The sequence below is a fragment of the Adiantum capillus-veneris genome, chromosome 10 (assembly GCF_014529385.1).
Source record: "Adiantum capillus-veneris isolate H3 chromosome 10, ASM1452938v2, whole genome shotgun sequence".
Taxonomy (NCBI): Eukaryota; Viridiplantae; Streptophyta; class Polypodiopsida; order Polypodiales; family Pteridaceae; genus Adiantum; species Adiantum capillus-veneris.
In genome coordinates, this window is record NC_140940.1 from 121749592 (window position 1) to 121775518 (window position 25927).

At 45.9% G+C, this 25927-nt stretch overlaps 3 protein-coding genes across 4 annotated transcripts in view; all 3 read left to right on the forward strand.

The window, feature by feature from the left end:
* Nucleotides 1-23921, forward strand: part of LOC147449562 (Haloacid dehalogenase-like hydrolase (HAD) superfamily protein) — a 35081-nt gene extending 11160 nt beyond the window's left edge. For both annotated transcript variants that reach the window (XM_086521982.1, XM_086521983.1), the window contains exons 3-7: nt 21949-22077; nt 22171-22291; nt 22372-22453; nt 23249-23402; nt 23490-23921. In XM_086521982.1, coding sequence (XP_086378108.1) covers nt 21949-22077; nt 22171-22291; nt 22372-22453; nt 23249-23402; nt 23490-23624 — 621 coding nt within the window. In that variant the 3' untranslated portion in view covers nt 23625-23921. The remainder of the gene's footprint in view (nt 1-21948; nt 22078-22170; nt 22292-22371; nt 22454-23248; nt 23403-23489) is intronic.
* LOC147449563 (uncharacterized) lies at nt 301-1853 on the forward strand. Its single transcript, XM_086522550.1, has 4 exons — nt 301-794; nt 942-1262; nt 1307-1527; nt 1659-1853. The coding sequence occupies exons 1-4, from the start codon at nt 620-622 to the stop codon at nt 1851-1853; spliced, it is 912 nt and encodes a 303-aa protein (XP_086378676.1). The 5' UTR covers nt 301-619.
* On the forward strand, nt 4357-5652 carry LOC147449564 (uncharacterized). Its single transcript, XM_086522639.1, has 3 exons — nt 4357-4695; nt 4798-4959; nt 5043-5652. Exons 1-3 carry the CDS (start codon nt 4393-4395, stop codon nt 5316-5318), a joined length of 741 nt encoding a protein of 246 aa, XP_086378765.1. The 5' UTR covers nt 4357-4392; the 3' UTR covers nt 5319-5652.
* Nucleotides 23922-25927: the final 2006 nt, after the last annotated feature.

Sequence of the window (25927 nt, forward strand, 5' to 3'; positions counted from 1 at the left end):
CACCCAGCTCATGGAAGTTGCTAACATTGGTCTTGCCTTGTTGAAAGGAGAGATCAGTGGGTTTCCGAGCAACGAGAAAGGAGGGCAGCAAAAAAAAAAATTCAGCGAAGAAGCTCTTTGTGAAAACGGCTCCTGAAGCATCACAGGGGTCAGAAAAGGCCACCAAAGACAAGGATTCAGCTGGGACTTCTGGAGCGCAGGCAAAGAAACAAAAAAGGAAGCAAGGTAGGATGCGTACGTACGTACGGATCCCTACGTCCGTACAGTACGGTACGGTACCGTACGGATCTGACTGTACCAAAAAAAAAAAAAAAGAATTTCCCCTTCGCGTTTTCGGATTTAATTTCGCCTCTGTTTTGGGGGTTTGGCCGCCTGGTTATTGAGACAGAGTGAGTTTGGGCGCTTGTTTATTGCAAACTATTGACTACAGAGTACTACAGAGAGAGTTTGGGCGCCTGTTTATTGCAGACAGAGCTCTGCAAACTCACCTGCAGAGCAACCTTGTGCGCGGTAAAGGTAAGTGCTCGTCCTCGCGAGTCTCTCCCGTCTCCCTCGCGCATACCTTGTGTGTTTCTCGCGATAGCATCAATGTTTTTGTTCACCAATCTGTAGGTACACCATGCCTCGCAAACCCAACCCAGTCTGGAGCGCACACACCACTGTCATTGCGGTGGTAAATATAGGAGGGCAAGCAAGATCAGGAACACGTACTTGGGCCTGCAAATATTGTGGAAAACAGAAGACAAGTACGGTGACGCGTGTGCTGAGGCACCTTACTGGCATCGGCACTACTGGCTAGTGCGGAGGGTGCAAGCTTATTCCGCCAGCGATAAAGGATGCTTTGAGGTTGGAGCACTTCCCGGGAGGGGGTCTTCCCTGGTCCAAGGGTAAGAAAGCAAATCAGGCAACACAAGATGCCTTGCAGGATGCATTGTTTACAGATTTGTCAGATACAGGGACACAGCAAGAAAAGGACACTAGCAGGAAAAGGGCTCGTTGTTCTCAAGATGTAGATGAGGATACAGATCAAGAGACACGCGTGTATACAAAGTCTACTTTGCCTTCACGTGTCCATGCACAGTCTTGGGTAAAAGAGCGGCAAAAGATTGCAGAGACAGAGATTGCTCGCACTCTTATAGAGTGCAACATTGCATTTAATGTCTTGCGGACAGAGCAATGGAAGCGAATGGTTCGAGCCATTGCACAAGTTGGTGCCACAGATTCTTGGAGTGGCTTGGATTATCAAAGATGCGCACATCCATGTTAGATGAGCAGCGAGAGATCATTGACAGAGCATTGGTCCCAGTGAAAGCTGGGTGGCAGCAGTTTGGTTGTACCATCATCTTTGACGGGTGGAGTGATATTCGCAGACGCCACATTATCAACATTCTTGTTTCCTCTTGCCTTGGTACATACTTCCTACGTGCCGTGGACGCGGGCAAGGCTGGTGAGCGCATTGATGCGGAGTTAATTTTTGGGCACATTCTGACGGCCATCAAGGAGGTCGGGAAGGATAATGTGGTGCAGGTATTCCACAATCCATGGCTCTCTCTCACTTCGTATACGCTATCTCTAATCATTCTTCACTCTTTTGCTTTTTACTATTTAGTAGTTGTATCTTGTAAGTAATAAGCCACCTTGTTCGTATGGTTTTGCAGGTTGTCACGGACAATGCGTCCAACTGCAAGTCTATGGGGGAGATGGTTGAGGCGGAGTTCCCTCACATAGTTTGGACTCCATGTGCTGCACATTGCCTCGACTTGCTCATGGAGGATATTGGCAAGCTGTCTTGGGTACAGCCTATTGTTTTTGATGCGGCGAAGATGACTACTTTCTTCCGCAAAAAACATTAGGCACTTGCTATATTCAGGAGTCACAGTACACTAGACATGGTGCGTCCCTCGAGGACTAGGTTTGCATACATGTACCTAGTACTTCAAAGGCTTTACAGATTGAGGGATCCACTGTTGCAGACAGTCGTGGACCCTAAGTGGCGATTGATGCACCATTCACAGACTGAGCCTACCAAGTACATACAGAGGAAAGCTCTGGATGAGAGCTTTTGGGCAGAGGTGCACTCCTTGGTAGTGACTCTCCAGCCTCTCTACGTTCTCTTGCGTGTGACAGACATGGAGGGATCCACTCTGGCCTTGTGTATCATCTGTTTATGCAGATGAAGCAGCACATAGCAGCATGTGCCTCCTTGACATCTGTTGCTAAATTGGCTTTATCTTACAGAAAAATAATTCTAAATGAATTATTGGATTTATAAGTGAGAGGGTTTTCTCGCTTGGAACACCAAGGAAAAATAATTCTAAATGAATTATTGGAATTTTAAGTGAGAGGGCTTTTCTCATTGGAGACATCCGAGTACAGAGTATTCCTAGTGCGTCATTTAAAGTAATGACGGGAACACTGAGAACGGGAATATCTGTAAGGCCACTAGGAACGGGTACTTCTGATGCGTCACATCGGATGGGTGACAGGGAGCATCGGAAAGAAGTATCCGACCATCCGGGAACGGACATCTTTGACGCGTCATAGGATGGGTGACATAGAGCATCGTGAAGGAGATTGTACCGTAAGTTCGGTAGGAAAGGACTAGGTGATGGGTATTCTTGATGCGTCACAAGGTGGGTGACGGGTGCATCGGAAAGGGAATATCCATAGTCGGGAGGAAATTCCGAACTATGTTAGAATTGTGCACAAGGAAAAAGCAAGCACTTGAATGAAGATGGGTTCAGAGGAAACTTTGAGGAAAAACGGATGCTTTTTGAGAAAGCGGAATTGCTTTTCGAGAAAGCAAATGCTTTCCCGCGAGGAAGTCTATGTTTGCATTGCAACTGTGTGTGTGATAGCATCTAGGGACGCCTGGCAAGTGCAGTGAAAGCATTGTTTTTAACTTATAAGGTTTTCTTGAGTTTTTGGACAGATTCAGACCATTTTTAAAAGGTGACCGGCCGCCCACTTAATAAGTGGGCAGCCATCTGATAAATAAGGCAACAGATCCATCTGATAAATAAGGCAACAGATCAGCCAGCGTTTTCTCTCTCTTTTTCTGGTAGAACAGCGAAATTTTTTTTTGAAAAAAATAAAATAAAAAAAATACTGGCCGCGATATCTACGCGAGTAGCTATTTGTGCCCGTGGCTATGAGCTATAAAAGCATCACATGCCCTCACTTAGAGGAGAGGATCAGTTTTTGCAAGAAGGAGATGCTGCTGCAGAGTTCACCCGCAAAGAAGACGTTTGCCGGTGATGCCCATGGTTGCCCCAAGTGTACCAGATGTCGCCAAGACCCAGTGCGCGAGTTCCCTTGCGAAGAAGTGCCTACGAAGCGTGTTTCCATCGCGACAAGTTGCTGTTTTTCTCTGTTTTCAGCCCATAAACGTCGTAGACGGGGCTGATTTACGAGAAGGAACCCGAGAACACACCTCTTTTGTGTGTAGGATTGGAAGAGAGGATTTTCTATGGAGAGATCTCTTCCGGGGAATTGCTTTTCGAGAACGGAGTTGCGTTTCGAGCGTTGAAACTTTGAAGGTAACGATTTTCATGTTATGAACTCTGAGTATTTTTTTTGCAGGTGTACTTCCTCTTAGTGAGGGAGTAGGAGTAGAGGAAGGTATGAGCCTCTGCTGGAGAAAAGCGCTCTGAGGAACTAGAGCCAGATCAGCCCAAGGGTTTCGGAACCCGAGTTTGGGAAGTAGATCCACGGATTGGAGAGAGGTTTTCTCTCAAGTTGTGATCCGGAAGTTGGGATTCCCAAGTAAGGACTTCGTGTTCGGGGAAAGCAGAGTTGTTCTGCGGGAAGAGGACTCTGGAAAGAGAGTTGGAAAAGAGTTGCAGGGATGCCATGCCCTGAGTCTGGAAGGTGAGATCCAGAGGCGAGAACATTGATTCTCGAGGAATTGGAATAAGGAACGGAAGTTCCTTGGAATAGGGTTTTGCCCTAGGAATCGGAAGCTGAGGCTTCCGGGAACCATCAAGTCTTATTCTAGAATGAACATGGTAATACGTTCGGTTCAAGTGCTTGTATAGACTTCTCCTCAGTAATAAAGATACTATTACGGGGGGGGACCAACCCATCTTCTGGTCCCCAGTACTGTGTCGATCTTCTCACTTTATCTCTCTCTCTCTCTATCTATTTCTCTCTATATCCTCTGGCTTCAATATTAAGTGATAAATTTTATTTATCCGAGTATATTTTATATTGCTATGCGCTCCCGTTTGTGACAACATCAGAGCGGTAAGTCTTCGTGTCATGTATCATATTTTGGCTCAGCCTTGATCTTTGGAACAAGTATTTGTTTTAAATCTTAACTCTGAAGTATTGTCACTTGTGAGTTGCAGGCGGGATGACATTCTTGCCATTGTGGAGACCCGATGGATATATATGCGTCGTCCCATTCATGGGATGGTTGCTATACTCCATCCTCTCTACAAGACTCCAGAGCTTTTTACAGAGAGTAGTTTGCTTACATTGCGATTAGGGTATATGGACATTATGTTCACTGAAGATGAGCAACTGGAGATCGACAATGAGATGAGCAGCTACATGAACAATTTGGGTCCGTCTTTCTTGAGGAGTGTGCCCTTGAGATGGGAAGCTACCAAGCTTCCACTCAGTTGGTGGCAAAACTATGGAAGAGCCGGTCATCCAAATTTGGCCACACTTGCACTACGCATTCTCTCACAGGTATTATAATCTCTTGGATGTTTTCGTGGTTTTCAATGCTCATTTGGCAATGTTCATATGTTGAATGTTCCCATTTCTCGTGTGAATGTCCATTGTCCATAGGATTGCTCAGCTGGCGCTTGTGAGCGCAATTGGAGCGCGAACTCTCTTGTGCACACGAAGATTCAAAACCGCTTGAGCACTACGCAATTGGAGAAGTTGGTCTACTGCCGAGCGAACATGAAGCTCGTGCGTAGCTTTCATGCTTTGGGGTCACCCAAAGAGGTAAGTTTTAAAAGATTAATGTTACGTGGTTAGTAGACTCTCAACTTGTGAGTTGACGCTTGGCTACTTGTACTTATGAGCAGGTAGATTCGACTGAAATCAAGATGGTTCCAGACCCTACTGCGGAGGAGATGCAGTGCCGGATCAGAGATGAGCAGGAGGAGATCCTACGAGAGCTCCATAGAGAGCTTGAGAGTGTGGATCGGCGGGTCACTCGGTCCCGAGCACGATCTCACAACATCCCTCTTCGCCTGGAGATTGGAGATCCAGAGAGAGTACGACGGGAGAGCATTCGGCGAGGGAAGCTTCTTGTGCGTAGTAGCCGTGTTCGAGCAAATGAGGCAGTGCGTCTCATTTAGACTTCAGAGGAGGACGACCCACTTGAGCTGGAGCCGAGTGCTTCAGGAGATCCCACCACTAATGAGCAAGAGTTTGATGAGGAGGGCAATGTCTTGACATATGGAAACATGGACTCCTCATCTTCAGAGTCTGATGTGGATTTTTGATTCTCATTCAGTTAGTAGTATGTACTTTGCAGCAGTGCAACTGCTAGCATGCTTCGTAGTTTTGTTGAGTCGGGACTTGTAGCTTTCATTGTGGATTATGGTTTATTAGATGTCATTTTTTTTGTATGGATTCTATCATGATTCATCTTGGTATTTTGATGAGATTATGGTCTACCATCTATGATTCTGTGTCATTTCAGTACGTTATGAATTGTATTGCCTCTCAAGTTTCAAGTCTCGTTTGTCGAATACTATACAGTGTGCAAATCATGATGAATATGAAGTTCTCTGTAGTTTGAAGTTTGAAGTTTGTTGAAGTATATTTGAGAGAGAACTGAATCTTTGAATTGTATTTGTTTGTGAATATTGAATGTCGAGAAAGTGGTCATGACTCGCCTTGGATTGTCTATTTATGACAGCCTTGGATAGTAGAACAGTGAGCTAATATCCTAGAAGTGATACTTATGAATTTATTAAGAAGTACGGACCGTATTGTAGGTTTTTGACGTTTTCGAAAAAAACCTTACGAATTTTACGTACCTTACCACTCAATCCATTCGGTACTACGTACAGTACGTACCGAACACGTACCGTACCTTACGTACCTTTCCGTACGTACGTACGGATCCTACCTTGGAATGGTTGAAAACAAATGCTTTATATGTGAGCAGCCTGGTCACTTTGCTACCAATTCTCCACAAAGGAAAGACCAAGTGACTCAGATGATAAAGACGACTAGAAAGGCAAGAAGCCTAAACCCACGGCAGGTTTGGTGCGAGATATGGTGGGTGGTAGGCCCTGTAAAGATGCCAGCGCGTTATGCAGAGCATGGGGTAAAGTTAGAGATCAGATGGCACTCATCTTCTTTGATCTAGGTGCCAAAGCAAACTTTATCTCACCAGAGTTAGCTATGAAGCTGGGCATCATAGCTGAAGAGATGGGGTACATGGCAGAGACAGGGTTGACATGTTTTGGCCACTTAGAGTGTGTTACTCCCATTATTGAAAAGCTGCGTCTGCATATTGAGTCATATGTAGACACAAAAGAATTTTATATCATGCCATTGGAAGGGTGCGATGCGCTACTTGGAATTCCGTGGATGTTCAGAGTACATGGCGTGCTGGATGCCTTCGGCAAGACGATCACCCTTCAGCATAGGGGCAAAACTCATATTTTGGATGTAAAGCTCAAAGGGGAGTCTGTCCCTATTGTATCTGCTTCTGCTATCACTTCTGTAATAAAGAATCATCTTTCTGTGTACTTGATTTTTGCACGTGATGTCTCAGATAATTGTCAGTCAAATTTATCTGTATTAGATAAAGAAAGGTCAACATTTTTGCGATAGTTTAGTGACTGTTTTTCTGATTCATTACGGTCGCAATTGTTGCTAGAGAGACCTGAGGATCATCGGATAGATTTGGTGCCAAGGTGTAGCCCACCAAATAGACCTCCCTAGAGGGTTAGCGTGGCGCAGCAGAAAGAGATTATGGGCCAGGTTGAGGAGTGATTAGAGAAGGGGCTGATTCAGCCTAGTTCCTCACCCTTTTACTCCTCAATGCTCCTAGTGTAGAAAAAGGATGGCTCATGGCGCATGCATATTGATTACCGTGCATTGAATAAGAATACCATCAAGAATAGGTTTCCTATTCCTAGGATTGATGATATTCTCGATCATTTAGAGGGTGCTGCAATTTTCAGCAGGATAGACCTTAAGAGTGGGTACCATCAGATTCGTAAGGCCAGAGGATGTGCACAAGACTGTGTTCAGAATGACATTTGGTCTTTATGAGTTTCTAGTGATGCTGTTTGGGCTAACAAATGCTCCTGCCACGTTCAATTGAATGATAGACCGGATTTTCCGCTCGCATCAACAGTTTGTTTGGACGCTCTTCGATGACATGATAGTCTATTCGAAGAATGAAGAGGAGCATAAGCGTCACTTGACCATTGTGTTCGAAGAGCTGCACAGTCACAGGCTACTTGTCAATCCTAAGAAAAGTGAATTCTTCCTCGAAGAGATCCACTTTCTTGGCCACATAGTCTCAAAGGATGGTGTGAGAATGGATCCCGCAAAGGTCGAAGCTATCAAGACATGGCTAGACTTGAAGACTGTGCACGATGATAGAAGCTTCTTGGGATTGTGTTCCTACTATAGAAGGTTTATCAGGAATTTTGCAGAGATAGCATCACCTCTTCACGCTTTGCAAAAGAAAGAGGTCACTTTCAGATGGACCCAAAAAGAGATTTCAACTTTTAGTCTCTTAAAGGAAAAGTTGACTTCAGATTCAGTAATTGTTTTGCTAGATCTCAGAAAGTCATTTGTGGTCCAATGTGACGTGTGGCAGTAGCATCGGAGCAGTGCTAATGCAAGATGGACGGGTAGTAGCCTATGAAAGCCGAATTTTGCAAGGGCCAGAGAAGACTATGTAAGTCTATGAGAAAGAGCTCTTGGCCGTAATTCAGGCGCTTTCTAGTTGGAAGCACTACCTCTTAGGTGTTGATTTTGTTGTCTAGACAGACCATCAGACCTTGTGATACTTCTTGACACAGTCAAAGTTATCCGAAAAGCATATGCGATGGGCAAACATTCTTTCTATGTTCTACTTCTAGATTATGCATGTGGAAGGCAAGAAGAATATTGTGGCTGATGCGTTATCAAGGAAGCCACAAATTTTAGTTGTGTCAATTCCTTATGATCATGAGCTAGATGACATGAAGGAACAATATGCTACTGATGAAGATTTTGCAAGGATCTTTGAACAATTGCAAGAGGCACAACATCATGAGCACTACCTCCTCAGAGATGGTCTTATGATGATGCATGTCAGACTTTGTGTCACTAGGCCATTGCGACATAAGGTCATGGAAGTGATTGCACAAAGTGGTACAATGCGGATGCAATGGACTGATGCAACTTGGGACTATGCCCATGATGACGACGACTTTAGGGCTGGAATCTGTGGTCTTCTAACTGCTGAATTTCGGGGCTGTTTCGGTGGCTGAAAATGACTGTTTTGGCTGCGTTTTTATGGGCTGAAAATGGAGATCTTCTGCAACCAACTAGGGTTGAATCTGCTACTGTCCAATAGGGCTGAAAACGCTGACCATTTGATGCATTTATGGCTGAAAACCAAAAACGCTGGGCTACCTCTCTAGGGGCTGAAACTGGCGGGTCTGCTACTGCTTGGGATCGCCAATGCTGGGGTCTGCAAGGCTAGGCTGCTCCTGCAAAAACGCCAGGGCTGAGATAACCAAAAACGCTAGGAAGGCTGGTTCTGCAAAAACGCTAGAGAAGCTGGATCTCTTGGCGACGGTGTTGATGTCCAAAACGCTATGTCCTTTTGCTGCTTGCTGAAGCGCTAGCTGAGATGTTGATGGGAAACCAAAACGCTAGGCTGACTGTCTATGGCGAGGATGGAGGAACCAAAAACGCCAAGGGGGTATTGCTGGGGTTCTGCTAAGAAGGTGCCTGTTGAGCATGTGCTCTTGCTGCCTCTTCTGCCAGAAAGTGCTAACTTGGGTTTGCTTATATATTAACTTAGCAAAATTGCCCTACCTACTTTTGTTGGGAAGTCACTTAAAAATAATAAGTGAAAAATGTCAAAAATAGGGAAAATAGGCTAAATGCACTGGAAAAATCCCCTAACTGATACTAATGCATTCTGATGGGAATTTTGATGATCATGCTGTGTGCAACCAGAGGATATGCATCTATACCAAGTGACTGGGCATGCACGGTCTACGAATAGACTCACAAAAGTGCCAGATCACTTCTAATCTAGACTGACTGGACTGACTGAACCCTGATCATGCTGTAGCTTGTCCACGGACACATAGGGTTGGATGTGTCACCTGACACTTGAGTATGCGTACAATAATACGGTGCATTCGTCGACCGGCAAAGCACCTTTTGAGATTGTGGAAGGTGGCAAAAAAGTTCTTCCCATTTTGCATTAAGGTGCAGCGGAAGTGAATGTTGAACTTGCTCAAGATGAGTGCTCCGAACTATGCTCAAGGGTTCCTTTTACTTACGGATGATGCTGACTTATTTTGGGTCACTTTGGAAGAACCTGGTGCAAAAGAGGAGGTGCAAGCACAGGTGCATGCCATAGGTACCAAAGAGGTGGTCAATATGCTAAGTGGAGACTTGACCAAGCAAGAGAAAGAAAGCTATGTCCAGTTGTGTGCATCCTTTCCAAACTAATTTGCAAAGGAGTGTAAGGATTTGTGAGGAGCCAAGGGTGTTGAGCACAAAATAATCCTCAAGTAAGGATAAAAGCCTAAGGTGCAGAAGCTAAGGAGATTGGGTGAAATTCAAAAGGAGGCCCTTTGGCAGGAGATTAATAAATTATTGGATGCAGGTGAGTAGTTTGCAAACTGCAAAAACGCCAGGCTGAGTCTGGGATCTGCAAAAGGCTGAGTCTGGGATCTGCAAAACGCCAGGGCTGATCAGGTGCTGCTGTTGAAAAACGCTAGGCCTGATCTGTTGCCAAAACGCTAGTCTTGATCTGTTGTTGGCTGGAAACGCTAGGTCACCTGCCGGTCTTGTTGAGAAGGTGCGCTGTAAGTGAACTTCTGCTGCCTCTTCTGCCAGAAAGTGCTAGCGCTAGGAGGCCCTTTGGCAGGAGATTAATAAATTATTGGATGCAGGTGAGTAGTTTGCAAACTGCAAAAACGCCAGGCTGAGTCTGGGATCTGCAAAACGCCAGGGCTGATCTGGTGCTGCTGTTGAAAAACGCTAGTCTTGATCTGTTGCCAAAACGCTAGTCTTGATCTGTTGTTGGCTGGAAACGCTAGGTCACTTGCCGGTCTTGCTGAGAAGGTGCGCCGTAAGTTGGTGAACTTCTGCTGCCTCTTCTGCCAGAAAGTGCTAGCGCTAGGTTTCTTTTATAGGACTTAGCAAATTTGCCCTACCTAGTTTCCCAACAGTCACTTATTAATAATAAGTGAAAAATGGATAAAATAGAGATAATGGGTTCTGTGCACTGTAAAATGCTTATGATGGGTACTGACTGTATTGCTGATGATCATGCTGTGTACAATTAGAGGATATGCAACGACTAAGTGCCTGGACATGCACGGCGTGCGCACAGGCTCACAAAGGTGCCAGAACACTTCCTAAGCTGACTTGAACCTTGGACTTGAAGTAGCGTGTCCACATGCACATAGGGTTAGATGTGCACGTGACAACTGAGGCTTTGGATACAGCGGTAGGTTTCTCCTTTCTGGTGTGCGGCAGGGATCCTACAGAGTCAATCCATGACTGGCCACTGAGTTCTAGTTCTCACACCACACAGGGGACCTAGGGGTGACAGATCTGGTAGCCAAGTTCAGTGTGACGCCGCCGGATGCAGCAGGTATCCAGCGGTAGGTTTCTCCTTTTCGGTGTGCGGCAGGGATCCTACAGAGTCAGTCCATGACTGGCCACTGAGTTCTAGTTCTCACACCGCACAGGGAACCTAGGGGTGACAGATCTGGTAGCCAAGTTCAGTGTGACGCCGCCGGATGAAGCAGGTTGCAGACACATTGTGGTGCATTTGTTTGCTGACACTCAGAGTCCCCTTGCTATGTATTTGTACATGAGGATTCTTGGATAGAGGATGTAGCCCTATGGAATGCACCTCGGCCTGGACCCGGGTGGGACAGTCACTTCAGACATGTTGTCTAGGGGTCGCTCGAATGCGGATTACTCCCCATCCAAACAGGTCTCGAAGATAGCGAGGTTGGTTGTTGCCGCATTATCTTTTTTTTCTCACTGATTCCATGAGGATCGTCTCATGGAATGTGCAAGGATTAGGAGGGCCCCAGTTTCAGTGTCGGAGGGGTCGGTTGCGTCAGGAGCTTCAACGATGTTTTGTGGGTGGTGAGATTGATATTCTTATGCTACAGGAGCATCATCTGTGTGAGAGCTGCATTAGACTATGTGGTCAGATTTTGCGTGGTTGCTATGAGACGTTTTGGTGAGCTGCATTTGGACCTGGAGGTATCCAAGGAGGGGTTATGTATGACTATTGCATATTCTTGGCAGCAGGCCATTGTGGACAGAGCTATTATTGTGCCAGGAAGAGCTGAGTGGATTACTATGCAGGTTCAGGGTTGCCTCATGGGTTTCCTAAACATATATGCACCCAATGTGGCAAGTGCAAGAGCAATGTTTTGGTCTCATGTTGTTGAGTCTTTGCCGCATGCAGAGCAACGATGTGTTGAGGATTTCAATAGAGGACCCCTCTGACAGGATTGGAGGTGGACATGCTACGGTGCACGGGACTGAGTTGGCAGCTTGGGAGCGGCTATGTATGACTGAGGGTTTCTGATGTTTGGTAGCACTCAGGTTTTGTGAGACCCCTAGACAGCCCGTCTTTCTCTCGCTTTGACAGCAGGGTAGGAGTGAATCTATCTCGAATAGATTGCTTCTACGCCAGTGACCACATTTGTGACATGGGGGGATCTGTTTACATCCTGGCATGGACTACTTTTTCCGACCACGTCCCAGTGATTCTCACTGTGATAGACACACTGAGGAGGGGGGTGCGATGTTACGTATCCCCGAGATGATCTTACTGGATCCATAGCTTAGAGAGCGAGTGGAGGCACTTAGGGCAGAGAGTCTGGACACACAGGACACCCTTGTCGATAGAGTGGCATCTGGACTGACAGAGCTTAGTCGCTGGAGTCTGCAGCTCGTTTGGCTACAGCCAGGGAGGGGGAGAAGCGTCTTTGATAGGGCATTGTTTCTTTACAAAGGATCCAGGAGCACCATCCAGATAGTCCATTGTTGGACGAGCAGATGCAGCAGGCTAGGCAGGAGTTGACTAGCATTGAGGAGCGGCGCCATGAGTTTTCCTTTCGTCGACAAGCATCTCAGTGAGCCGAGGTGGGTGACAGAGTTACTTGGGAGTTTTTTGGGGCCACGCCATGCGCACACCAGTGTTAGTCAGTTGAGGAGACTTGACGGATGAGTTGCTTTAGAGCCTGAGGATATGCGTGCAGTTGCTACTGACTTCTACCGCGATCTGTTGTTAGCTGGAGTGCCAGGATGCATGCAGAGAGCAAGTTTGGGCACAGACGCCTTGCCTTGTTATCGAGGAGATGCGACAGAGACTTGAGCTTCCCGTCCAGCTAGAGGAGCTCCATGAGACCCTCAGAGCACTCCCCCGAGGTAGTTGTCCAAGGGAGGATGGTTTGACTCCCAGCTTTTTCTTGGAATATTGGGACTTGCTTGGTTCAGATCTTTGCAGCGCTTTCCAGTACGTTTTGCACACTGGCGAGATGCCCGACAGCATGAGTGAGCGCTTGATCTACTTGATTCCCAAGGAGGGAGGCTCCTTGGATGAGATAGTGCGATGATGAGCCACCATCAATCACAAAGAAAAAGCTCACATGGCAGCATAACAAGGATGTTTATAGTGACGACCCATTACCATCCTCAACTCATCCTACAAAATTCTAGCAAAGGCTCTGAGCTTGAAGATCCAACCACTACTAGAGAGCATTATACATGGGACTGAAACTGGCCCGTAGGATGGTAGGCTGTGGCTTTCACCCGAAATTCTTTACTTTAGACACACACAAGAGCACTTTGCAAAGGTAACTTGCGACGGGAATTAACACTTAAGCACACACGACTGGGAAGCTAGAATGCTCCAAGCAGACGCCAACAACCTTGTAGGCCCCAAAATTGGTGCCCCTTTCGGTATTTCTTTATACTTTAGGAGGTTAAGTTACAAAGTAGAGTCCTGGGAATTCTTTCCTGTATCCAGCTAGATACCACCTATTTTGGCAAATTTTGGCAGCATAACAACCCCAAAACTTACTCGAAACCAATTCCCCTGCTGGAACTCACTTCCATTGGCATAAACCCTCTAATTTCTGCCCAAAAACAGTAATTTCAGCTCTCTGTATTTATTGGTTTTTGCCTTGTTTTCAGCCCTGGACAGTCCCCGAACTGTCCTCTAATAGTGGGGCACTATTCCCAAGGGTTCTCGCGTGCGTATGGCTGAAAAACAGTCAAAATACAACGCATAACCAGCGTTGAAATCGCGCTTGTATGGTGAGGTTATCACCCTCACCGGTGCCTACTTTTGGAGCAGCAGTCAGCTACTCCTATTCTTGCCCAGGGAGGCTCTTGCCTCAGCAAAAACGCATGTAACCACTCAGCTGTACATGAGTCAAATGAAGAGCCCTCTTGTGGGCATCACATTAGTGCACGTAGGGAAGAGAGAGAGAGCAGTGTGGGTGTGCCGGACATGACTTCTTGCACCACACTGTACATGAGAGCCAAAGCTTGCAGTCAATAGCTCTTAACCTGTGGCAGGCAACAAGTGAGCCCTCCAAGCTTAAAATTCAGTGCCCATTTTTTTGCAAGAGGAAAGTGCACCAAATTGTGCCACTTGGCGCGTTTACAAGCAATTCCCATAACGGGGTTGCCGCTTAAAAATCTCCCGATTGGTTGCCTAGTTGACTTTGCAGCAGAGTTCTAAAATGTTCCCCTTGTCATTCTGGAGATAATGGCGTGAACAGATTTCATGGCCCAAAATAGTAGTTCCCTAATTTTTAGGAGATGCTTCCATTGGGCTCCCATTGGTTTTCTGACCATCTATCCCCATTGGGACCGCATCCAAAAATGCAAGGTGGCCCAACTGTCGGGTACTTTCTTTTGGTGACCCCACCTTGACTTTGTGCCTTTATTGAGTTCATTCCTAGTATCCACCAGCTTGCTAAGTGCGACGCGAGGACCTACATGATCTTGAACGGAGCCTAGACATCCTCTTACTATACGAATTCCTATGCCGACCAACTTCCCGTCTACGGGTGAAACTGCCGTTCACATTGGCCATACAATGTCCTACCATTTGCAACTTCAAAAAGAGGGTCTCAAAAATAAACAGAGATCATTGGAAAGAAACCAACAACTAAGGTTAGCAGTTGCCACGTCCTCATGACATAGTTAACAGTTGCCACGTCCTCGTGACATAGTTAACAGTTGCCACGTCCTCGTGACATACCCCCCTCTTGAAATCGCAAACGTCCTCGATTGCATACCATAAATACACACCACTAATGATCTTGTGTTGTTAGCACTCTTTTATCATTGCATGTATCTGCAAGAAAGGTCGTAACACATAGATACAAATGACTTAATAAGACCTTCATACTTTTGCCATTTCCATCTATTACACTGAATTCATATGTACATTTGATGTGCTAACTCTATCATTACCCCTCCTTTGCACACGTTGGGTTGGGGCATGTAGGCTGTAACCCAAAGGCTTCAAGGTAAAGCTGCAATACATTCGGTGACTCTGACAGTTTATGCTCTTCCATCCACTTCGCATCCATAGGCGGATAGTTCTTGAACTTCACCAAGTAGCGTCTTGCAACCTGTCCTTTAACTTTTCTGTCCTTATGTGCCAAAACTTGCTCAGGTACCAAGATCTCATGAAGTTCCTCAACTTCTGGCTGATCATCATCTGGCATATCTTCTGGCACATCATGAAGGGTCTTAGAAGACTCACGTGGAATGCAGTATGAATCTTCTACGCATCAGGCACTTTCAGCCTGTAAGCCACATCGCTGATCTTGTGAAGCACTTGAACAGGTCCATAGTAACGCATGCTGAGCTTAGGAAACAGCTCCATGGTAAAGTGCCGTCACAAGCAGTGTAGCAAACTATTGTACTCAGCCGATACCGGGTGAAGATACTGCGTGAAGGTCCCGAACTGAGTGTGAAAACAACTCCTTGTCGTGAAAAAAGTACCAATAGACCTGCAAGTGTCGTGCCTAACAGGAATTGTGGTGTTTGTAGTCAAACCGTCTGGAGAAAATAGGGAGCCCAGGAATCATCATGAGCATGAGCGGAAGCCTGTCAATGCATGAACCTGTAACCTAGTGTGGCCAGGTGGCTTAGCTGTGTAAAACTCTAGGAAGGCCAGATGTAGTAATTGTCACAAGACGTGCACCACGTGCCAATAGAAAAGAACAGACTGAACAAACTTTTAGCACTTCATTAACAATTGAACTGAAAGAGAGAGACGACACGCGACACGGAGTGGCGTAATTCCACCCCAGAGAGTATTGGCCCCAAACCTTGGCGCCCCTTTAGGTATTTCTTTATATTGCATCAACACAGTACAAGCCGGTACTCGAGACTTTGCACCTTCTCCAGGAAGCATGCCAGAGAATGAGCCCTAACCTCATATTTAAAGACCCTTGGCATGAAAAGCAGTTATAGCGAAAAGCCTTCAAAACTCAATTTTGGTCCAAAAATCAATGCCAAAAGCTGCCAGCGTAATTTAGGGAAATTTGTACAGCCTGCCACGTCATCAGCCAGCGCAAAACGCAGAATTCCGTACAACATGCCACGTCATCATGTTAGCGCAATTTTTGAAAATGTGCCACGTCATCAGTTTTTGTGTGTGTTCGGGTCTTGCTTTATTTTAATCCTTTGTGTCACTTGGGGCCCCATCGAACGGGGTCCCCATAAGTTGGTAGGACTTCTTCTTCTGCTACTTGTTCTTCTTAGGGTTTAGGCCCCTCGGCCGGCATCTGTAAGTTGGCTCCATTCTTTAGGCTTTGACATGTCAGCAGTTTGTTACAGTAATCTGTGCTGTAAACGTCCTTTGAAACAAGGAAAGCCAGACTAAACAATCTGCATTGTAGAAGCTACCGTAAGCTGCAGCAGTCATCGAGAGACCGCACGGACCTCGATCGGATGGTGTCCTGTCAGTAGGTAGGGTAATCTAAGATGAGGCGAAAGCCAGACTCTAACAATTTGCGTTGTGAAGGGCCTCTGAGAAGAGGTGTGGTCAGACCAAGCTGTCTGCTCCGTGATCATCCTGTAGAAGTAGGGAAACCAGACTGAGCAATCTGCGCTGTGAAGATCCTTTGAGAAGAGGAAAGGCCAGACCAATCTGTTTGCGTCGTCTTACCTGTATCTCCTGCCTCCAATCCTTCGGTGTCAACCAAAACAGAATCCGCGCCAACGCCACCAGACCGCATCTCGGTGTGGTTCTCAATGTGAATGAGTTGGGAGTGGCCTACTGGTCGGGGGACAAGTCTGCTGTAAGGTTACCAAGGGTGAGTTGCTTAGGGTGAGTGTAAGCAGCTCTGAAGGTAGCAATCCAATTGATCAGGAGTGTAGAAGAGCAATTGCACTACCATCCAAGCCAAACTCCGGGTGACTCCGGCTGTAGTTGCGTGATGCCTGATCTCTCGCATCTTGCGGGTAAACTCTCCAAGAGAGTCCAAAGCACTAAAGTCCTGCTCCAGTCTGTAGATCCAAGCAATGAACCTGTCCAAGAAGAGATCCAAGATCCTCTCCCTAAGTCCATGTGCTCCTGAGTAAGCAAGTGATCTGACGTGTCGAGGTCAGTGGTAAGTGTCTGTCCACCCAAGATGGTGGTGTCTTCTCTAGGAATGTCGGAATCCCATATGCCATGAGCATGGTCATATCTTGTATGAACTCCTCTGATGAGTGCATAGGTGAGTACATAGCAAACCACAAGTCACCACCCCCTCTGGAGTGCGCAACGGCCGAATGATGGCTGGAATGAATGGATCTCCCAACCATCATATGCCCGTAGATGATCAAGCTGATGTCGAAGATACCATGTACTACAGCAGTCACAGAGAGACCGCATGGACCACCATCGGATGGTGTCTTGGCAGGAGGTAACTTCATCCTCTGTGAAAAACACAAGCCATGTGGCTGCTGTCCACCCAAAAGCGCAATTGCGAAGTGATGAAAACGCTGCTGTCCAGCGATTTTCAGCATGCTCGTACGCTCCCGGCAGGATTTGGAGTGGTGCAAAGGGTGTGGGGAGGGTTTATCTCTGTGTGCACAGCCGTCGGAGGGCTGAAAACAGAGAAAAAACAGCAGTGGGGAATGGCTGAAAACTGTAGCAGATGAAGAGGATGCTCGCCGGCAATGCACCAGATGCAAAACTGGGAAGAAAGGCAAGATCCTGTGGGGTAAGCCCAGCAGAAAACGCAGATCTTTCAAAAAATGCTGGCTGATGTGATCCCTTGGGAGGAGAACCTCTGCAGAAGCGCCTGGTCCATGCCATGGAGAGCCTGGAGTTGTTGATACCATGTGAGTGCACGTGCGCGGAAGAGAGAGAGAGAGAGAGAGAGAGAGAGAGAGAGAGAGAGAGAGAGAAAGAAAAGACCACAAACGCAAGATATGGTGAAGAGGGGGCGATCAACCCCCCATGACTACCATGAGTAGAAGACCCAATACACAATGACCAGATTATGGAAGTGGGTAATCCCTTGGCCCCATAAATAGGTGCCCAAGGGGAGGTAGGGCAATGCCTGATTAAAATCCCCACGACCCAACAAAAGAAATGAAATATATGAGGGCGCCCGGACAAAGTGGGCGGTTGGTCCAGAAGTGGGCGGTCGGACAATGATGAAAGCCTAAATGCATATGCAAAGGGTGGCCAACCCGGAGGCACACTAACCGTACATGTATGCCCTAGACCTGTGAAGCAACAGAGTGGTGTAAATCTAATAGGGAAGAAGACCGAGATAGGCAAGTTGGCCTCCTCAAGCACATTTGTAGTAGGGTCGAAACCATGATGCCATCGTTTGAAGTAAGATCGAGCTACTCAGATACTGAGCTGGCTCATCGATATCACCTTGGCCGTCATCTTTGGAGACTCGAACTCTATCTGATAATACCCTCTCCCAAAGACATCGGTGATCTTGCCCACATCGGAGAGGAGTCGGGCCTGAAGTAAGTCCTGAACCTTGCCTTGGCTGGGTCGAGTGCCAATAATATTATCTTGTGAGGCTCCCCCTTCTGAAATGCCCCCCCCCCCCCCCCCCCCCCCCCCCCCCCCCTCCGCGGGGCCAGGCGAGGGGGCTTCTGAGGAGTCCCTCGGTGGTGGAGCAGGGGCCACCATTTTGTGTCTGTTGCTGTCGAGGCGGGGGCGAGTGTATCGAAACCGTTGCCAATAGGCTGCAAACAGCCCACCACAACGGAGGCGAATGGCGGGAGGGAGGGGAGGTGGGCGGGCAGTGGGCAGCGGGCGGGCAATGTAGCGAACAGGGGGCAGGGGGCGGCAGTGGGCAACGTGCGGGCAGGGAGCAGGGGGCAGGGCGCAGTGGGCGGGCAATGGACAGCAGGCGGGCAGTGGGCAGGGGGGAGCTGCGCGAGGGGGGCTGGGGAGCTAGGCGATGGTGAGGAGGTTGTGGGCAGCAGCAATGAGCCCACTCTATCCTCAGTATCTTTCGGTATTTCTTTATTACTGCTTTGCAAAAGTGCAAAAAGCTAGGCACCCCCAAAAACTGATCACTTGAAAAGCTGCAGGTCCTACAGTTACATGAAACACTGTTTCTGCCCTGCTAGAAACAGCGTATTGTTTCTAGAAAACAGAAACATGTTTTGAACTCCTATTTCCCCCACTAAAGTTTTTGGGGTTTTTATTGGCTGTCGGTTATTTTTGCTGTAAAAATGCCACCCGTGGCTGTTGTGTAAGGGCAGAGACTACGTGTTAGTTTTCAATGTAGCTATCAAGATACATTTCTTTAAAGTTTACAAGGTGTCTATTATCTACTTTGCTTGCTTATTTATCTATATTCTCGTTTGGTGTTTCCTAGTTTCCTCTTGGGAACGAAACTCTATTTCTCCCGTTTCCCCGCCATTTCGGTTTCTTCATTTTGGAAACTCTTGTTAACTATGTTGCTTATTTATTTATATTCTCGTTTGGTGTTTCCCTGTTTCCTCTTGAGAACGAAACTCTTTTTCTCCCGTTTCCCTGCCGTTTCGGTTTTTTCAATTCGGAAACTCATGTTAACTATGGCACGGCCAAAATCTGCCCCCCATCCTTGCTTGTGTGTTTTCCGGCCATCTGTACAAGTTTCAACTTTCCACGCTTTCCAGCCATCTGTATAGCCCCCACATTTCCGGGGCATCCATACTCTTGCCATGTCAGCCGTCGGCACGTGTTTAGGGTTTTAGGCATAGTCACAGGGGACGCCCATTTTTGGGCTTCCCATCCCCACTTTTCCGACCCCATTTGCCGTCCCGCCCTCTTTTTTACACTAAAAATCCATTTGAGCCCTGTTCCCCGTTCCCCGTTCCCTGATGCATCCCTTGTGACTATGGTTTTAGGCCCCTCGCCTAGTGAGTCCAAAGTTGGGGGTCTTTTGTTCTCTAACCCCCCATGGCCTTGCCACGCCACTAACTTGTGATAGTATGCGATACTTTGGGCCCTTCCAGATTTCTGAAATGATTAAGGATGTGTCTTCAGACTAAAAATTACCAAATACTTGGAAGATCCACAATACTTTTTATCTTAGTATGTTGAGACCTTTCAAGGGTGAATCTCTAGAGGATAGGGAACAAGAGGAGCAACAAGAGGTAGAAAAAACCGAGGAAATTCTATATCTGATAGGTCCTAGCACGCAAGGAGAGTGAAGGGTAAGCTGGTGTGTAGATATTTGGTCCAAGTTCAAGAATTATTTATCTTTTGATGCAAAGTGGATGGAGGAGGAGGACCTTGCAGATACTCCTCAAATATTAGAGCTTTACCTTGAGGCTTTTGATTTAACTCCATCTATTCTAAGACCGCACATCAAATGAGTGGGTTGAATCTACTGTGCACAAGAGAGAGCCACTCCACTCCTTTGTCATAGATTGAATACAGGCAACCAATTTCTCTTTGAGATTTTGGAGGTGCTGATAGGTTTACAGTACCGTGCTGAGTGACTTTATGATATGCATATAAAAGCTGATTATAATTGATACTCCTCAAATATTAGAGCTTTACCTTGAGGCTTTTGATTTAACTCCATCTATTTTAAGAGCGCACATCAAATTAGTGGGTCGAATCTACGGTGCACAAGAGAGAGCCACTCGAGCCACTCCACTCCTTTGTCATAGATTGAATACAGGCAACCAATTTCTTTTTGAGATTTTGGAGGTGCTGATAGGTTTACAGTACCGTGCTGAGTGATTTTGAATGATATGCATATAAAAGCTGATTATAATTTTTGGGAGTAGGGTTATGAATTACTTCAAAACTGAATCATTCAATTGTTGTTTTGTCTGAGTGAAATGGCTGCAGCATTTTGTCTCGATGATGTGAAGAGTGACGAGATTTAGTGCATCAAGAAATTTGGGAGAGATCAGTGTGGTTTGGATGTGATGGCTAGATAAGTCATAATGATCATGGTTCATGTCTAAGATCTCGATGAGGTCAGCGATGTGAATGTGATTGTGATTGTTCATTGACTTGTGCCTTTGTGCTAGTGCATAGTTTGAGTAGTCAAATGCATGTGTCCATAGAGTCAATGGCTACTCAACTATTTTATTGTCCATTGGATTGCGAAACTGTTCGTCGTTTAAATTCTTGCTCGGAAGGGGGGGGGGGGGGTTGTCACAAAGTGATGACGCGCACTGTGACTGGCGGGCAACAAACAGAGGAGACCGTACACATGGGTGACGTGGCAAGATCCAGAAAGTGTGCCACGAATCCCACCAGCAACTGTGCCGTGAATCCCGCCCCAAAAGGATTGACATGGTAGCTGTACAGATGTTGAAGTGGCTGTTTGATGGCACTAGTTATTAAAGCGATTGACTTTTGGGACGCTATAGTTCTAAAAGACGAGGCTTTGGGGCGCCAGCTTTTGTAATAGTTGCTTTTGAGCTTCAATGCCTTTTTAAGTATAAGCCTTGGGGGTCCTCTTTAGCAGATTAGTGCATGGTTGTGCAGTTGCAGAGTGACTCTCCAGCAGTTGTACTCCGTGACTTTAATTAATCTAAAAAGTAGTGCCAAAACGGGCACCAAAATCTGGGGCCAATGCATTTGGAAGTGGAACTCCGCTACTTTGTGTCTCAACTACAAGTGTGATGTTTTGTCTTTTGAGTTCAAATGTTTGCTGTTTTGGTTCAGTTTGGTTATTGTTGCAGTGATTCTACCGCCTCGTGAGTGGCGTAGTGGTTACAACTCCCGAGCCTTTTATACTGGTCTCCTCCATGATCTTCAATTACTTATGTTGCATTCAAACTTGTTTGTAAAACTTAACAGATGCTTGAAATTGTGTATGAATTTGAGTCAGGTCACCTCCTACCGATCTTTTTCTGTATGTAGAATGTGTAAATGTGTGTTCAATGGTTTCTTATTTAGACTTATGTATGCAGTATTGATGCCATGTATGTTCAATGTATGTCTTAATATTTTGATAAAAAAATGTTTAGTAGCTGGGGTCACATTTGATTCGCGTGCTTTTCATTAAAGAACAAATATGAGCTAGGTAACTACTTAATTGCAAAAGCTGTAGAGGGTACACAATGAATGATCTTTGAGAACTTAATTGCCTCAGGCTGCTGGGAGTAAGAAGTGGCATCTGGCGGATATTAACTGGAAAATAAATCACTCTTGATTCTCTTGCATTATGCTTTTTGTGTGTGAAGAGAACTCCTTGCTTTAATGTTTCTTCCACCAATTTTTAATGGGTAAATGCTTGTGTTCCGTAGGTGGTTCTCGATTTGGATGAGACATTGGTATGTGCTTATGAATCATCAGGACTTCCCCCTCTTCTCCACAGTCAAGCTTTGCGTACAGGCTTGAAGTGGTTCGAGCTACAGTGTGTGGCAATTGAGAAGGTGAGATTCTCAAAGACCTCTCGCCAGGTAGGTGCTTAGCAAGGGAAGGCTTTTTGACACACAGTATTGAAGTCATTGTTGGCTCTGCATCAGGATAGTGAAGGAAAGTCTCGTGTAAACCATGTTACTGTGTATGAGCGACCTGGACTGCAAGAGTTTTTGAGGAGGGTCAGCGACTTTGCTGAGGTTATCCTTTTTACTGCAGGCCTCGAAGGTTAGGATTCAGGTCTCAGAATTGTGATTTCACTAACGATGCTCTCTAATCTTACCATAGAGTTTGTTTGATGTTTCCAGGTTATGCAAGTCCTCTTGTTGATAGAATTGATCCTGAGAAAAGAATTGGTGCGAGACTATATCGCCCGGCTACCGTTATTTCGTGAGTAAAAAAACTGTTAGCTAGTGTTCTTGCCTGGCCAGCTCTGTTTTGACGTCTAATGGCCATCAAATTTTGTGTGTATTGGTTATGTTTGGTTCATGTGTAAGTTAGTTGGGCCTCATACAAGCAACCATAGTACGCAACCATGCCCGACTACTGTTCGTTATATTGCATATTATTAGCTGCTATTATCTTCACTCCAAACATTTGTACACATCCTCGGCAACTAAAACACATCCATGTGCATAGTTTTCATTTGTGACTTCAATTTCGATGCCCACTGTCAACCTACGGCAAATCCCAGGTGGATTACTTTCTTTGCTCATCACAAACATAGCACACTATATCTCTCACCCACACCCCACAACAAGCTATGGCGCCTCTCTAGATCACATTTGGGCAAGAAAAACATAAAGCCTACTGTGGTGGGAACAAACTACGTGCTCTGGTCTAAAACATAAAAATGCACGTCTGAAACCTTTCCTCAAAGCCATAAGGGAGCTTATCCTGGTCCCAGTGAAATTGGGCATTTTAGTGTAGTTTGTTTGCATTTGTGCCCACAAGCTTGAAAGGCACCTTCAAAACCTTTCCAAGATTCCACACAAAATTCCTTGAAAATGCTGCATTTGTTGTCAGGGGAAAAGCCCATTTTGAAAATATTCTAGCATAAGTAAAATGGGACTTGCCAAAGGGTTAAACTGCATGCTAGATAGTGTCCTGCATTTTATCTCTAGTTTCATGTTTCTATGTTTCTAACATCTAATTTTCATGAATCTTGTTGTATTTTCTGGACAGACGGTACCGCGAACATGTGAAAGATCTCTCTGTTCTTGGAAGAGACCTGCGCAGGACTGTGATTATTGACAATAATCCGTTCAGCTTTGTGTTGCAGCCTTTAAATGGGATTCCCTGTGTCCCTTTCACAGGAGAACACTCAGATGATCAGCAAGTAAGTTTTTCTTGTGCGATTGAAACTGGTGTATCTATGTGTACGTATGTAGGTTATATGGACTCATTTTTTGTGCGTCTTAAGCAGCTTTTGGGAGTACTTCTACCTCTCCTACAATATTTATCGTTGCAAGATGATATACGACCAGCTTTATTTGAAAGATTCCACATGCCTGCTTGGTTTCGCAAGCGTGGTATTCCGACATCTGATTGGCCAAGCTGAAGAGTCTACTCAAAGACCAGCAGATTATATATCTTATTTATGTACTTTCCCAATGCGGCAAATGGGACTCCAGATGTTGATGTATTGATTTCATGGGTTCTAGCTTCGGTGATTCTGTGGTGCTTTTTCTATGTTACCATCAGCTTTATTCTCAGCACTGAAGAAAGGAGGCCGCTTGGTAAAGAGAGGATTGCAAAAATGTGGCACTGTTCTTATTGACAAACAAATTCCCCATTGTTGTTGTTTTTGACCAAGTTTTGGACGCTGCAGTTGTTATATAGTTGTTTTTTTGAAGAACCAGCTCTTCCATATGTGTAGCCTGAAAACTTGAACAACTCTTTTGCTCATCTCTGGAGGTGATTCGAATTCGATTATCTCTGCCAAATTTTGGTCTCTGGACACTTGATTTGGGCATCTTTGCTTGTCCTTAAGACAGGCACTTTCAAAGTTTGATTAAAAAGAAAAAAAAAACACACGTGCACACTTGGGTGCTTAAACACGAGACGAAAGCTGTTTGCTCCTGATTGGACAAAAGCTGCACCGACGGCAGGACATATTTTCTGCAGTGTAAAGCAGCTGACAGAAGCACCTGCATTACATAATGGATAAACAGATAACAATCCATTGAGTATGTATGGGTCCTCCCTCGTGACCTTACTGCTCCTTGATGGGGCCTGTGTGCTGTTGAAGACAACGCCCAAAGGATGTGGAACTGTGTGTGGTTCTCCTCAGCAGGTCTTGTCAAAGAGGACGAAGGGTGTGCTTATTTTGCAAAAATTCAGAGGGATTAAGTCTCCAACCACAGGAATTGCGTCTGCCATGCACATGTAATATCAGCTAGAGTGAAGTCCTTCCCAACTTGAGAGTCTTCCCTTTTGAGACTGCTGTCTAAATTCTCCTCCCCTAGTCTGCCCAAACGACTAGCTGCGCTTTGTACATCTTGCTCTTGACTTCTTCAGGAGCTCAAAATTAATGGGCAATCAGTTTTTCGCAGTATCACTACAAGGTGAGCCTTGTAGTGATGCTTGGGAATGGAAAACACGGCTCCCTATATATGACTGAAATCTGTGGGCATTGGGAAGTAGCTGTGACTATGCTGGCGAGAGCCTTGCATCTCAACTTGTGGTAGTCTGTCATTCAATTCGATAGTTTTGGCACGGGCATTTTAAAAGTGGCCGTCACGCTAGCTCAGGGGTACGGTTTTTGTAGCAAACTTTACCCTTGGGGGGATCACTTAAAAATATGTAAGTTAGCAAGTCCATTCAAATAAGGGTTATAGCATCTCAGTGAATGGCCCAATGTGATCCCAAGGTTTATTTTTTTATTTGTCAAACTCTAGGTAGGGCAATTTGCTGAGGTGAGTATAAAAGCACACGTGGCCCCATTATAAATCACCAATTCATTCCCTAGTTGGTTGGTTCAATGATACATCTCTCTCTCTCTCTCTCTCTCTCTCTCTCTCTCTCTCTCTCTCTCTCTCTCTCTCGTGTATTCTCTCCATTGCTCTACGCTTTCGCACCGTAGACTTTGACAAGGTATCAAAGCGCTTGGCTTGGTGATTGCAAGGGAGGAAATTGCCGTACAGAGAAGAGAACTCATAACTCTGTGTTTTTTGGAGGCAACTTGTTGCGTGCCAAGCATAGCGTTTTGAAACGTTTGAAGCTCGGCAGTGTTGTTGACCATTGGTGTTTTCAAAGCCCCAATCGGTTGCCGCAATTGTTTGCATTTTGAGATGTTTGTTGTCTTCGACTGCTTGCCTGCCCTCTTCTTGCCTCCTAGCGTCTGCATTTTGAAACACACACAATTTGGCCAGCTTGAGCACGGTCCTTTGCTTGCGTTTTGAAACGTCGAAGCGCCAGACAGAATTGGTTTTTGTGTGCCTTTTGTGAACGCATGTGAAGAATGGCTTCCTTGCAATAATTTTTGCCAATGTTGTGGAGAGCCCTAGGGGGGATCTCCTTGCAGAGCATTTTGGGGGCCTTCACTATGAAGTTCCTCTAGGGAAGTTTCCATTTTGGTTGGCCTCCATTATGAAGTTCCTCCAAGGAAGTTTCCACAAAGTCTCATCCTCCTGCAACGCAGTGGCTTACTTAGCGACGAAAGAGACCAACACCAACTAAAGCTATGGGAAATGGATCGGCCAGCGTCCAGTTAGTTGCCTATGCTCGAACGAAGTTCTCAAGGAAACCATCGATCTATTAAGCGTGTGAATGTGAAGCCAAAAGCAAATAGAGACAGCTAGAGGATACATGCAAAGGCAAGCTAGACAAGGACAACATGGCAAGTGCTTAGGTAGCTGACTC

Coding starts and splice junctions, on each gene's coding strand:
- LOC147449563 (XM_086522550.1), top strand. CDS start 620: ATGCCTCGCAAACCCAACCCAGTCTGGAGCGCACACACCACTGTCATT. Junction 1,263..1,306: donor TCAAAGATGCGCACATCCAT/GTTAGATGAGCA, acceptor CATTGGTCCCAG/TGAAAGCTGGGTGGCAGCAG. Junction 1,528..1,658: donor GGAAGGATAATGTGGTGCAG/GTATTCCACAAT, acceptor ATGGTTTTGCAG/GTTGTCACGGACAATGCGTC.
- LOC147449564 (XM_086522639.1), top strand. CDS start 4,393: ATGCGTCGTCCCATTCATGGGATGGTTGCTATACTCCATCCTCTCTAC. Junction 4,696..4,797: donor CACTACGCATTCTCTCACAG/GTATTATAATCT, acceptor CATTGTCCATAG/GATTGCTCAGCTGGCGCTTG. Junction 4,960..5,042: donor CTTTGGGGTCACCCAAAGAG/GTAAGTTTTAAA, acceptor ACTTATGAGCAG/GTAGATTCGACTGAAATCAA.